We start from the raw sequence: 12,920 nt of genomic DNA on the forward strand, positions 1-12,920 counted from the left end.
CTCCCGATGTGCTGAGGAAGATGAGCGTGGTCCCAGGCGGCCTTTCCCCACAGAGACCCCCTTGGCCAGCTGTCCTTGGGGCGTCCTCTGCCCTGGCCCCCCATTTTCCTTACAGTGATCAATGGGGCCTCTTCGCTGGGTGGCCTCAGGGAGCTGATTGTGTGCATGACATTTCAGTAGAAGTCTAGCTTGCTTTTTCCCCCCCTGTCTGTCGGCACCAACCTTAATGTCATTTACTATTTTGGAGGACTGTGGCCTGGCAGTTGAGAAAGCAAGCTGGTCGGGACGATTCAGGTGGTGTCTTTGCTCCTTGCAGCTGTGTGACTCCAAACAAGGCTCCAGCCCTCTCTGAGCCTTAAGCGCTTGCCTTCAGTGATTTATAAGGCAGTTTTCTGCTCAGAGATTCTAGGGTTCAGAAACCCTAGAAGGGGGGGATGCTCAATCGCAGAACAGACTTAGGGTTTATGCACGAATGTGGTTTCTCCAGTGGGAAATGTTTGTCCTCTGGGGCCACAAAGGTCCTTGTACCCACTCCCTTGGCCCCACTGTGCTAGCATAGGGGGCCTGCTGTGTGCAAGTGGACAGAAGGAAGAGAAAAGAAAGGTCGGGAAAGAGAAACTTGAAGTCAGTGGCTCTTAACCTTCAGGAATCTAGTGAAGTCATGTACCAGGAGGTGCTCACACATAGAATATTTTGCATACCATTTAAAAGGGGGTTCACAATTCTGATTAAAAACATCTGCTTGGCAAGTCCCCACTGAATGAACTATGAGCAGCTCCTCTAGGAAGCCTTCCCGGCCCCCATCCTGTGTTCCAGGGTCCTCATGCCCTCCTCTTCCTTGTACCTTCAGAGGGGCTGTCATTACCTGTCCCTTCCTGTCTGCCCTGTAGGAGGGCAGGGGCCACCATGAGTGTGCTGTGTGTGCCAAGTGCTGAGTGGGTGGCAGCCAATACGCTGAATGGGTGGGGGCTTGCCCCTGGCGCTAAATCGGGGGTGGCCTGGCCTTAGTTTGTGGGGCAGGGCTTCCTCAGTGTTGAGTGGGCTTGGAACCCGGCCGCCTCTACCTCAGACAGCTCTGCTGCCCGCTCCGTGGGTTGATGAAGAGCCCTGAAGATGGAAGGGTTGCCCGCACTCCCCTTCCTGGAAGGGGCGGGGCCAGGCCGGCGGGGAGGGCCGATCAAGGGGGCCACTTAATGAGACCTCTCCCCTCGCCTCTCCCCCTCTTGCCGGGTCCAGCTGGAGCAGAGTGAAGCCAAGTGTGAAGATGCCTTGAAGACCCAGAAGGTGCTGACGGCAGACCTGGAGAACATGCACAGCGAGCTGGAGAGCATGACCCGCAGCAAGAGCCTGGTACCTGTGCCTCCGGGGGCGGGGCCGCCGCGGGCACAGGGGAGGGGCCGGGGCACGCCCTGTACTGAACGAGGAGGTCCAGACGTCCCTCATAGACCCACTGAGTGCTCGGCACTTGGAGAGCACTGGCAGCTTTCTCCGAGCTGAGTGTGATCCAGCCATCGGGGTGCGTGTGAGGGTCAGCTGTGTGAAGGGAGGCAAGGCGCCCCCTGTGAACCCAGGGTGCTCAGCCCTGGGGGACGCTTCCAGTCCGAGCCTGTCGTTCGCTCAGCACCGGAACCGGAAGTGGGAGCGCAGCTATCTGTTGTGAGCCCACACCATGCCAGCCACCCCCAGGCACCTGTGGTAGACCCACTGTGCGCTCACCACCCCAGGAGGGCACGTGGTAACTTTTGCCAGGCTACTTCTTCAGGTCCAGACTTCCAGGCGGAGCCCGTTTGGACTTACTCCTAAAAGGACCCCAGCCATCTGGGAGCTCAGCGCTGAACAGGGACAAATGAACATAGATCACAGATCTATTATGCTGGTGAAGATTGGGTGTGGTTTCTATGTGCCCTCTCTGGGTGTACAGGGTCGGCTTAAATTTGTACACAACATGTAAAACCATTAAGTTTAGGTGGAGCTAGAGATTTATGGGCAAAAGCTTATATCTGGCCCTTTTGTCCCAGGTTTGGTTGGTGCTAGATCCAGGGGAACCTGCCCATAAACATTGACACACACACACGTGTACAGGGATGAATGTACACACTCACCTACGAGGTCACAGACGCACCTCCAAATAAAGACCCTTGTAGGTAAAATAAGCATCTAAGTTTAGCCGTAGTTACTGAGATTACTCACACGTATGCATCATGCACACTTAAATTGTATATGAGTAGATTCCTGGGTGGGCTTACAAATCCATTCACGTACACATGCTGCATTCATACAGCCAGCCGCATGCCTGCCTAGTGTGCACACACGCGTGACATACCCACAGGAGGCGTTGACACAGCTGTGGCCTCCCTTTCAGGTAGATATTCACTCACCTGACACACCCACGGGCAAGCCTCCCTGCTGCTCATCAACCCCTCCCCCCAGCAGACCCTCTCCCGCCCCCTCCTACCTCACCTGCCCTCGTCCTGCTCTGCCAGGTGGACGAGCAGCTGTACCGGCTGCAGTTTGAGAGGGCGGACCTCCTGAAGCGCATTGATGAGGACCAGGACGATCTGAACGATCTCATGCAGAAGCACAAGGACCTCATTGCTCAGGTAGTGGCCTTGGGCAGAAGGCTTGGCGGCCTTGGGTGTATGGGCGGGGACAGTGAGCAGGCAACTCAGTCAGGCCACTCTCTGGTCTCAGGACCTTTGAGGATAAACCACAAAGGTAAATAGGGATCAAAACTCAAACCTACTTTTGTTCAAGATGGACATTTATTTGTTGATTTACAAAAGCAGTAAATTAGTACACCCATTATAAATACTATAAAAGAATAAATACCTGTGGAAAATAGAAAACAAGGAGCCCTCCTCCCCTCTGGAATCCTCTCTGGGGATAGTCACATTCAGCCATTTGGCTCAACTCTTTCTTAAGGACTCTCCATTGCCTCATTTAGTCTTCAGACAGACCCTATGTAGAGGGTCTCAGCAGAGACCATCAGCCAGTTTTACATATGGGGACCCTGAGGTGCAGAGAGGTTCTGTGGCTTGCTATGACTGGAATCCACGTTTAGAACCCCAGTTACCTGACCTCACATTGTACTCTTCCCTCTGAATTCTGGCCCTAGTGCCGCAGCCATCTCATTCCATCTGGGCTCTCAAGGGTGTATGATAAGGTGCTGGACAGTTGACCGAAGCTATGGGCTATGGCGTGGGAATGAACTGCTCTCGCTGAGATACTGGGGGGATGTGAGGGGCCCTTTAGAACTAGCTGTTGTCATAGACACTCTGTGGTGTGCACATATCTGTGGTGGGAGAACAAGGGACTTCCAGCAGAGCCTATGGTCTCAGGTGACACTTTTCATCTCACCAGTCTGCTGCTGACATTGGGCAGATCCAGGAACTGCAGCTGCAGCTGGAGGAAGCCAGGAAGGAGAAGAACAAGCTTCAAGAACAAGTATGTGCTCACAGCCGCCGTGTAGTGGGGGAGGGCCATGCAAACTGCTGTTCATTCACTCATTGTTCACTCAGCTTCAGCCACATGGCAGATGAATTGAGGACAGTCCCAGAGACACACACACACCGCTGCCCATGCTTGTTCACACCCGTAGACACACACACACTGCTGCCCATGCTTGTTCACACCTGTAGACACACACACCGCTGCCCATGCTTGTTCACATCCGTAGACACACACACATACTACTGCCTATGCTTGTTCACACCTGTAGACACACACACTACTGCCCATGCTTGTTCACACCCGTAGACACACACACTGCTGCCCATGCTTGTTCACACCCATAGACACACACACACTGCTGCCCATGCTTGTTCACACCCATAGACACACACACACACTGCTGCCCATGCTTGTTCACACCTGTAGACACACACACACACTACTGCCCATGCTTGTTCACACCCGTAGACACACACACACACACACTACTGCCCATGCTTTTCACACCCGTAGACAAACACACACACCTGCTGCCCATGCTTGTTCACACCCATAGACACACACTGCTGCCCATGCTTGTTCACACCTGTAGACACACACACACACACCACTGCCCATGCTTGTTCACATCCGTAGACACACACACATACTACTGCCTATGCTTGTTCACACCTGTAGACACACACACTGCTGCCCATGCTTGTTCACGCCCATAGACACACACACACTGCTGCCCATGCTTGTTCACACCCATAGACACACACACACACTGCTGCCCATGCTTGTTCACACCCATAGACACACACACACACTGCTGCCCATGCTTGTTCACACCCATAGACACACACACACTACTGCCCATGCTTGTTCACACCCGTAGACACACACACACACACACTACTGCTCATGCTTTTCACACCCGTAGACACACACACACACTGCCCCTGCTTGTTCACATCCATAGACACACACACACACTACTGCCCATGCTTGTTCACATCCATAGACATACACACACACACAGACACACATACTACTGCCCATGCTTGTTCACACCCGTAGATGCCACACGCAGTGAGGCCTATCAGACATTCAGAGCAGGATTTCTCCCCCTGAGAAGTGGCTTCAAGGAACAGGGCTCGTCAGTGCAAGACAGGATCACCATCCTCTGTGAAACTTCCTTTGAAGTCCTGATTTCTCCTAAGTTGCCTAAATTCCCCTCATTACGTAGTGAGTTGCTACCATCCATGAAATTCTCAAAGCTCTCTTAGAACTCACGCATGTGCCCACTTAGAGCAGCTATCAGAGTGACCTGGTTTCCAGCAGTACCTGTGGGCACAGAATGACCACAGTCAGAACCAAATAATAGCAGGAATGGCCATGTGCTGGTGCTTACTATGCGCCAGGCATCAGTCTCCTTCAGTCTTCACACATGAGAGTGAGTAAACAGGCTCAGGGAAGCACACAGACCTTCCCAGACTCAGCCAGCTAGACTGGGGAGCCAGCTTTGGACTCCAGGAGAGGTGCTTGGCTCCCAAACCTAATCTCAGTAGTGTCCTTGATGCAAAAGCTTTGCTGCCCTCAGACCCCAGGGCAAGAGCCGGAGGTGAGAGCAGCACTGGCTAAAGGCCCGAGTGAGAGCTGAAGGCACGGGGAGGGGTGGGGTCCGGGGCCGAGTCCTCAGCCCGGGTCTGGCAGTTGGTGTGTGCGCACCTGAGCTGAGAAGGAGCGGTGTGGATGGCTCCGGAGCTGGGTCTGGCCGGGGCCCAGGATCCAGGACTCAGGCCACCGCGTGGTCAGTAGCCGTCTTGGGTGCGTCCCCAGCTGCAGGTGGCCCAGATGCGCATCGAGTACCTGGAACAGTCCACCGTGGACCGGGCCATCGTCAGCAGGCAGGAGGCAGTCATCTGCGACCTGGAGAACAAGACAGAGTTCCAGAAAGTGCAGATCAAGAGATTTGAGGTACCAGTTGGCGTGTCAATGTTGCCCAGACCTAGAGCTGTGCAGGCCTTTGTGCCAGCTCCACCCTTCCCCCACCCTCCGTCTGTCCTCCCGTATGCCTCTGTCTGTATCTGTATCACTCACCCACCTCCCATCTGAGTTCCCTCCCTCCCTCCTTCCTTCAGTCTCCCCGGCCCACTAGCTGCTCATCCACTCGGCCTGTCCACCTCCTCCATCCCCATCTCCATCCACCCGCGTTGGTCCATCCATCTTCTCCCTTCCATTTGTTCTTCCTTTTTCTTTTTTCTTCGCTTCCTCTATGCTTTTCTCCCCTTTAGACCTTGATCCCTCTGTCCATCTTTTTATCCATTGATCCACTTCTGCCCATCTTCACCCCCCACTCATCCACACAGGCATGGGACACTTCTTTTGTAGCTAGTGTCAGGCTTTGTTTCAGGAGCATGAAAGACAGATGCTGCTTCCCAGAAGCACAGAGCTTTGTAGGAGATGTGGGTACAGAGTACATCATGAGAAATGCTGGGCTGGAAGTATAAGCAGGAATCAAGATTGCCAGGAGAAATCAATAACCTCAGATATGCAGATGATACCATTCTTATGGCAGAAAGTGAAGAGGAACTAAAAAGCCTCTTGATGAAAGTGATAAAGGAGAGTGAAAAGTTGGCTAAAAGCTCAACATTCGGAAAACTATCATGGCATCTAGTCCCATCACTTCATGGGAAATAGATGGGGAAACAGTAGAAACAGTATCAGACTTTATTTTTTTGGGCTCCAAAATCACTGCAGATGGTGATTGCAGCCATGAAATTAAAAGACAGTTACTCCTTGGAAGGAAAGTTATGACCAACCTAGATAGCATATTCAAAAGCAGAGACATTACTTTGCCAACAAAGCTCCCTGTAGTCAAGGCTATGGTTTTTCCAGTAGTCATGTATGGATGTGAGAGTTGGACTGTGAAGAAAGCTGAGCGCTGAAGAATGGATGCTTTTGAACTGTGGTGTTGGAGGAGACTCTTGAGAGTCCCTTGGACTGTAGGGAGATCCAACCCGTCCATTCTAAAGGAGATCGGTCCTGGGTGTTCTTTGGAAGGAATGATGCTAAAGCTGAAACTCCAGTACTTTGGCCACCTCTTGCGAAGAGTTGACTCACTGGAAAAAACTCTGATGCTGGGAGGATTGGGGGCAGGAGGAGAAGGGGATGACAGAGGATGAGATGGCTGGATGGTATCACTGACTTGATGGACGTGAGTCTGAGTGAACTCCAGGAGTTGGTGATGGACAGGGAGGCCTGGCATGCTGCGATTCATGGGGTTGCAAAGAGTTGGACATGACTGAGTGACTGAACTGAACTGAAACACCCATTATAAGGAGAGAGGTCTGTGAGGTTTAGAGGGTGGAAGTCTTTTCAGGCTAGGGAGTCAGGGATGTTTCCAGGACTTGGATGGGCAGCGGTGGGATTCACTGACTGTCTTCACTGTTAGCTCTGTACACCAATGGCATGGAATGTTTACAGAGGCCATCACCACTGCCAGAACCTTCTACATCAGCTGCTCCACTTGATGTTCATCACAGCGCCTGGGGCAGGTGGGAGAGAATGAGAAGATGGCCCCCGGAAAGGTCGAGTCATTAAAGATAAAGCAGGTAGCATCAGGGATAAGAGAAGCCTAACTCCTGACCTTTGCTCTGCTCTGGTCTCACGTTCTCATCTCCCTGTGGCCAGCTGGCTCACCCACAGGGTGACCGTGTGTTTGGTCAGTGGAAGGCTACTCTTCTCGCTCTGAAACATTTTCTCCTGACCTTCTGTTGGGCATCTGGTCTCTAGGAAAGCTGCTCTGAATGAAGACCAGAGAAAAACTGCCTTGACCCTCCATGGTTCTTGGAATTGCTCACGGGATCCCTCAGGGCATAATTGTCTCTGCAGATCTCCATGGAACTCTGATCTATGATATTTTAAATGACTAAATACGTAATATTGAGCTGCATCACATATAATTTTTTGCTTGATTCTAGCAGCAGCAGAGAAGAAAACCATGGTAGAATAACTTGAAACGGCAGGTTCTGTCTCCAGATTCACCTTTCCTCTGATATCACTGTTGGAATTTAGCAGAGCCCCAGGTCCTGGAGATAGGATACCTTGGGGACACAGTTTGGGCACTCCTCTTATGACCCTCCTGTTGCCCTTTGAAACTGTTGCTAACTCCAGTTGAATGGGAAAAAAGCAAACGAGTTGTGAAGCTTTTATTTCAGACCATCATTCAGTCTCTGATCTGGAAAGGGGCTCAGAATCCTTAGCAGGGACCTAAAATCTTCACCCAGGCTCCATTTTATGTCAACACTCGAGTATTTGCCCACCAGAATCGATTGGTTCCAGACTTGTTGGCCATGAATTTTGCAGCCCCCCCTGTTGAGTTAAGGTCGTCTTCAGTGATGCCCACAGCTCTTTTCTGTCTCTTCATAGTTTCATCGTGTCCTTCTGGCTTTTCCACACACACAAAAAAAGAAGAATGCCATAAAGTATGAGAGCTGAGGCTCATGGGAGATGACTTGCTCAAACCTCCTTGTTTTACAAATCGGGAAACAGTAACCCACCTTGGGGAAGGGGTTTGGACCCACCTCTCCCTCTCCTCCCTGCCTGATGTCTTCTCCATGGCACCACTCCACCTTCCAAACCGTCAGCTGAATGAAGGCTGCTATAAATATTAATTCCCAGCCCTTACCCAGCACATAGGATGTGCTGGGTACTGAGCCAAGCCTTCTGTGTAACTTAATGTGTTCAACTCTTACAGCATCCCTGAGACATAGGTACAGGCACCCCTGCCTCTCAGAAGGTTAATTACCTGCCCAGGGTCACAGCTAGGAAGATAGGTGGAGGTAGGATTTGAACCCAGAACGTAAATTCAGCGTCAGTCACTATGTACGCTGCCTTCCAGAGTAACAGCTCTCGTTTTCTATGTTTCCTTCATTTTTGTACCAGAAATCGTGGTTATTACCCTAGTTACTTCATTAAAACGCACAGAGACTCAGCAGAGGGTTTCTGTTCCTAGAGCCCCCCGGTGTCGGGCCCCAGACCTCTAACTCCAGGCTGGGCGTGTGCTCTTTGCCCGGGCTGCAGGTGCTGGTGATCCGGCTTCGGGACAGCCTGATCAAGATGGGCGAGGAGCTCTCGCAGGCGGCCGCGGCCGAGTCCCAGCAGCGGGAGAACAGCCAGTACTACCAGCGGCGCCTGGAGGAGCTTAAGGCAGACATGGAAGAGCTGGTGCAGCGGGAGGCCGAGGCCAGCCGGCGGTGCATGGAGCTGGTGAGTGCGGTCCTGGGACCGAGGTTCAGGAGGGGAGCCCTCCTTATTTCTGAGTAAGGGCCTCAGGCGCAGGCCTCTGGGGACGTGGTGTAAACCCGAAGCAGGGAAGACACTGGAAGGGGATGGGCTGCGAGCCGACCCTGCCATTGGCCCCAAACTCCGGGGGCGTGTCCAGAGTGAGCCAATGCCGTTCACTCCTGCAGGATGGCGTCCAGCTACCTTTGCGTCTCAGGCTCCGAACTTTTGTCTTCCTGCCTCACACTTTCTCCTCCAGAGGCAGGGCAGCCTTGTGCAAACAGGAGAGACTCAGCATTTATTAAATTGCTCTCTTGCATACTCCTAAGACCCATAATACCGTGTAATCGTCATGTAGTCGTTATAACCATGCCAAGTCAGAATTATTATCCCCCTTTACAAATGAGGAAACTGAGGCTTAACAGAGCAGACTTGTCCAGGTCATACCTGTTAAGCATGAGAGCTCTTCCTGGGCTGTTAACAACCACCACAAAGATAAAAGACAAAAGCAATTGTGCTAAGCCCACCACTTACTAAGCACTGGCCAGGTGCCGGGTTCTGAGTTAATCCTTTCTCATTTAAATCTCCGTGACAATCCTATGAGGCAGGTACTGATCTTATTGCCATTTTCAGATGGGAAAACCGAGGCCCAGGGACACACACGTGTCAAACTGAGGCCCAGAGTGGTACATTCACTTGCTCAAGGCCACACACAAGTAAGACATTAAACTCAGTTCTGCCCAACTCTGCAGTCTCTGCCTTTATTCACTGAGCCATGCCTGTCCCCTTCTGTGGCTCAGGCTACATTTTAAATTGCATTTCCTTCCCAATGGGAAGGTTTCTCTATAGTCGATTATATTTTCATGAGGACAGTTTCCTGCACGGATCACAGAGCACCTGAGACAGCCTGCTCCTCCTCTCCCTCAGGAGCCTAGCTGTCTCCCAGCCTCCAGGTTTCCACTTGCATGGCCTGGGAGGCACCCGGCACCCCCTTGGCACACCACCACGCACCTCCTCACAACCCGTATCGTGCTGTGGTTCGGCCCAGAGGGCTCTAAATCACAATCATTATCTCCTTCCTGCCTGGTCCACTCTGGGTCTGTGACAGGTCTCACCACCTTGTCCTCCTGCAGCAAGTATATTTCTTGGGCCACTGCCTCCCGCGGCTGGTGTCACTCACATCAGCTCTGCCCTTGACAGGCCAGCAGCCCGCCTGTCGTGTGGGGAGGCGAGGCTCCACACAGAGACCCAGGTTCCCAGACAGAATCCGAGCCCTGTGACTGGCAGCTCCTCCACGCCACCTCGCCCCAGCGGCCCCAGGAGGGGTGAGGCTCTTTCTTCCCACTGACAGGCTACCTTCCTCATTGGCCAGCCCTGCTTCTCATGCAGCCCAGCTCCCCTCCTGCCAGCTCTGGCTGGACTCAGACAGCATCCCGGCCTTTCTCCTCTGATGTCTTTGTTAACTGGCCACACACCCAGGCTTTCCGGTCACATCAGGTGGTGGTTTTCCTCCTCTCGCCTCTGCTCTTTTTCTCTTTCCCTCTCTGTCCTCTCCTCTCCTTTCTGCTCTTCTTAACTTCCCTCTCCGCACTCCCATTCCCAGGAACATGACTCCCATTTCCAGGGACATCATATACTTAAGATCTATAAAGGCCCTAAAAGACGGCAAAGGTTATAGTGCAACCCCCATATACAGATCAAAACTCTAAAGCACAAAGCTTGCATGTTTGCTGGTTAGACCTGCATTTTCTCTGTTTTCTTATTTCAAGATTCTGGATAAGCTTACCAAGGCTGAACTGTCCTTTTTATTTTGTTGTCTTTGGGGTTGGGTGGTGTATTAGTTTTCTAGGGCTGCCTTGGAAATTTACTCCAAACTGGGGGGTTTGTCTGTTTATTTATTTATTTAATATAAATTTATTTATTTTAGTTGGAGGCTAATTACTTTACAATATTGTATTGGTTTTGCCATACATTGACATGAATCCACCATGGGTGTACATGTGTTCCCCATCCTGAACCCCCCTCCACTCCCGCCCCATCCATATTTATTTGACTGCCCTGGATCTTAGTTGCAGCTCCCAGAATCTTTGATCTTTGTTGTGGCATGCAGGGTCTAGTTCCCTGACTAGAGATTGAACCTGGGCCCCCCTGCATAGGGAATGCAGACTCTTAGCCACTGGACCACCAAGGAAGTCCTAACTGGGTGCTTTAAAACGAGAGCAATTTATTCTCTCACAGTTCTGAAGGCCAAAGTCCGAAATCAAAATATTGGCAGGTCCATGCTCCCTCTGATGGTTCCAGGGTAGAATTCTTGTTTGCCCTTCCAAATTCTGGTGGTTCTAGGTGATTCTTGGTGTATGGCTGGGTCACTCCAGCCTCTGCCTCTGTCTTCACGTGGTCCTCCTGTGCATGTGTGTCTCAGATGCCCTTCGACCTTTTCTTCTAAGGCCACCTGTAACTGGATTTCGGGCGCACTCTAAATCCAATCTGATTTCATGTCAGGTCTTTACCTTAGTTATATCTGTAAACACCCTTTTTCCACATAAGGCCGTGTTGACAGGTTCTGGGAGGAGCTAACTCTCAGGGAGCCCCCCTTCCAGCCCCTCCGGAGGGAGGGCGCGTTGCTGTACAGCCGGCTGTTGCTGCAATGCTTCTGTGGGGGCAGGGCGCACAGGGACAGCGTCAGGCCACAGGCCTGTCCTAATAGGGGATGTCCCCAGCTCACCAACCACCTGCCTTCTTACAGGCACCTTGCCTTTGAGCCCCAGGATAGATATTTCCACTGGGGGAGGAGATGATGTCATATTTCCTCATGTCCTCATTTATCCACTTACTGAACACCAGCTCTGGGCATGGCACGCAGATGGCATTGGAGGGGAGGGACACGGAATCAGACGGTCCTTGCTTTTTGTAGAAGCTGACAGTGTGGGCAGAGCACTGCTGGTGGGACAGTTGGGTGAGGGGAGTTCTCAGGGGAGCCCTGTTGCCGAGGCCCCCTGCCCCCGTTGGCATGGCGTCCTGGCACTCTGCCAGGTGTCCAGGAGATAGCATCTCACCTTTCGGGCTGTACCACCAGTCTGCCTTCTTCCCTTCCTCCCCATAAGACAAGGGTGGCTGCTCTGTGCTGCATGTTCTTGAGAGACTTCACCTGCAAGGCAGGCAGGGTTCCGGCTCTTTCATTCTTTGAGTTGATATATATCCCTAGTTTTTACTCCAGGCCAAACCCAGGGCTGGATGTTGGGGACCAGCAGGGAACAAGATGGACCCTCACCCCCAAGAGCATATACCACAGGGAGAAACACCACCAAGGCTGCTACTTGTCTATTTCCTATGTTTCTCTGGTGGTGGCTCCAAACCTTCACGGGAAAACAAAGGATCCGTGTGCTGGTATCTGGAGGGTCTTAGAAGGCCAGTTGGCATCATGCTCCTGCTCACAAGTCATTTTCTGTTAAAGGATCCGTGTGCTGGTATCTGGAGGCTCTTAGAAGGCCAGTTGGCATCATGCTCTTGCTCACAAGTCATTTTCTGTTAAAGGATCCGTGTGCTGGTATCTGGAGGGTCTTAGAAGGCCAGTTGGCATCATGCTCCTGCTCACAAGTCATTTTCTGTTAAAGGATCCGTGTGCTGGTATCTGGAGGGTCTTAGAAGGCCAGTTGGCATCATGCTCCTGCTCACAAGTCATTTTCTGTGAGTAACCATTGCCCTCTTCTATTTTTAAAGTTCAAATCTCCCTGAGAGGGATAGTGAATTTCTGAACTCCCTGAGCCAAGCATTCATTCATTTGTTCCCTGAACACACATTGATTGGGTCACTCTGGGCTTTGGCTCTTTGCAGATGTCATCTTTTTAAAACAAAAAAGTTTATGTATTTGGTGCCTGCCAGATCTCTGTTGCGATGCACAGGACCTTTAGTTGAGGCAAGCAAAGTCTTAGTTGCAGCAGGTGGGATCTAGTTCCCTGACCAGGGATCAAACCCCGGCCCCCCTGCATTGCAGCCGCAGAGTCTTAGTCACTGCATGGCCAGGGAAGTCCCAGATGTCACCTTCTTTCATGCTTCTATCGCCCCAGCAGGTGTGGACGTGCAGTGCAACCCCAGGGCCGCACAGTCGGGTGACAGAGCTGGGGTCAGCTTCCCTGCGTGTCCAGCTCAAAGCTCTCACTGGGACAGCACGCTGCCCTCCCAGCCCACCCCTGCTGAGA

General features: G+C 52.1%; 1 protein-coding gene across 6 annotated transcripts in view; it reads left to right on the forward strand.

The window, feature by feature from the left end:
• The window catches only part of MYO18B (myosin XVIIIB), a 228,925-nt gene that overhangs the window by 156,008 nt on the left and 59,997 nt on the right, over positions 1-12,920 (forward strand). For all 6 annotated transcript variants that reach the window (XR_008703644.1, XM_055550888.1, XM_055550887.1 and 3 more), the window contains 5 exons: positions 1,237-1,350; positions 2,484-2,600; positions 3,361-3,444; positions 5,275-5,412; positions 8,521-8,706. Coding sequence is in view for 5 of the 6 variants with exons in the window: in XM_055550888.1 (XP_055406863.1) it covers positions 1,237-1,350; positions 2,484-2,600; positions 3,361-3,444; positions 5,275-5,412; positions 8,521-8,706 (639 nt within the window). In the remaining variant the exon portion in view is untranslated. The remainder of the gene's footprint in view (positions 1-1,236; positions 1,351-2,483; positions 2,601-3,360; positions 3,445-5,274; positions 5,413-8,520; positions 8,707-12,920) is intronic.

The sequence above is a fragment of the Bubalus kerabau genome, chromosome 16 (genome assembly GCF_029407905.1).
Source record: "Bubalus kerabau isolate K-KA32 ecotype Philippines breed swamp buffalo chromosome 16, PCC_UOA_SB_1v2, whole genome shotgun sequence".
Classification (NCBI taxonomy): domain Eukaryota; kingdom Metazoa; phylum Chordata; class Mammalia; order Artiodactyla; family Bovidae; genus Bubalus; species Bubalus kerabau.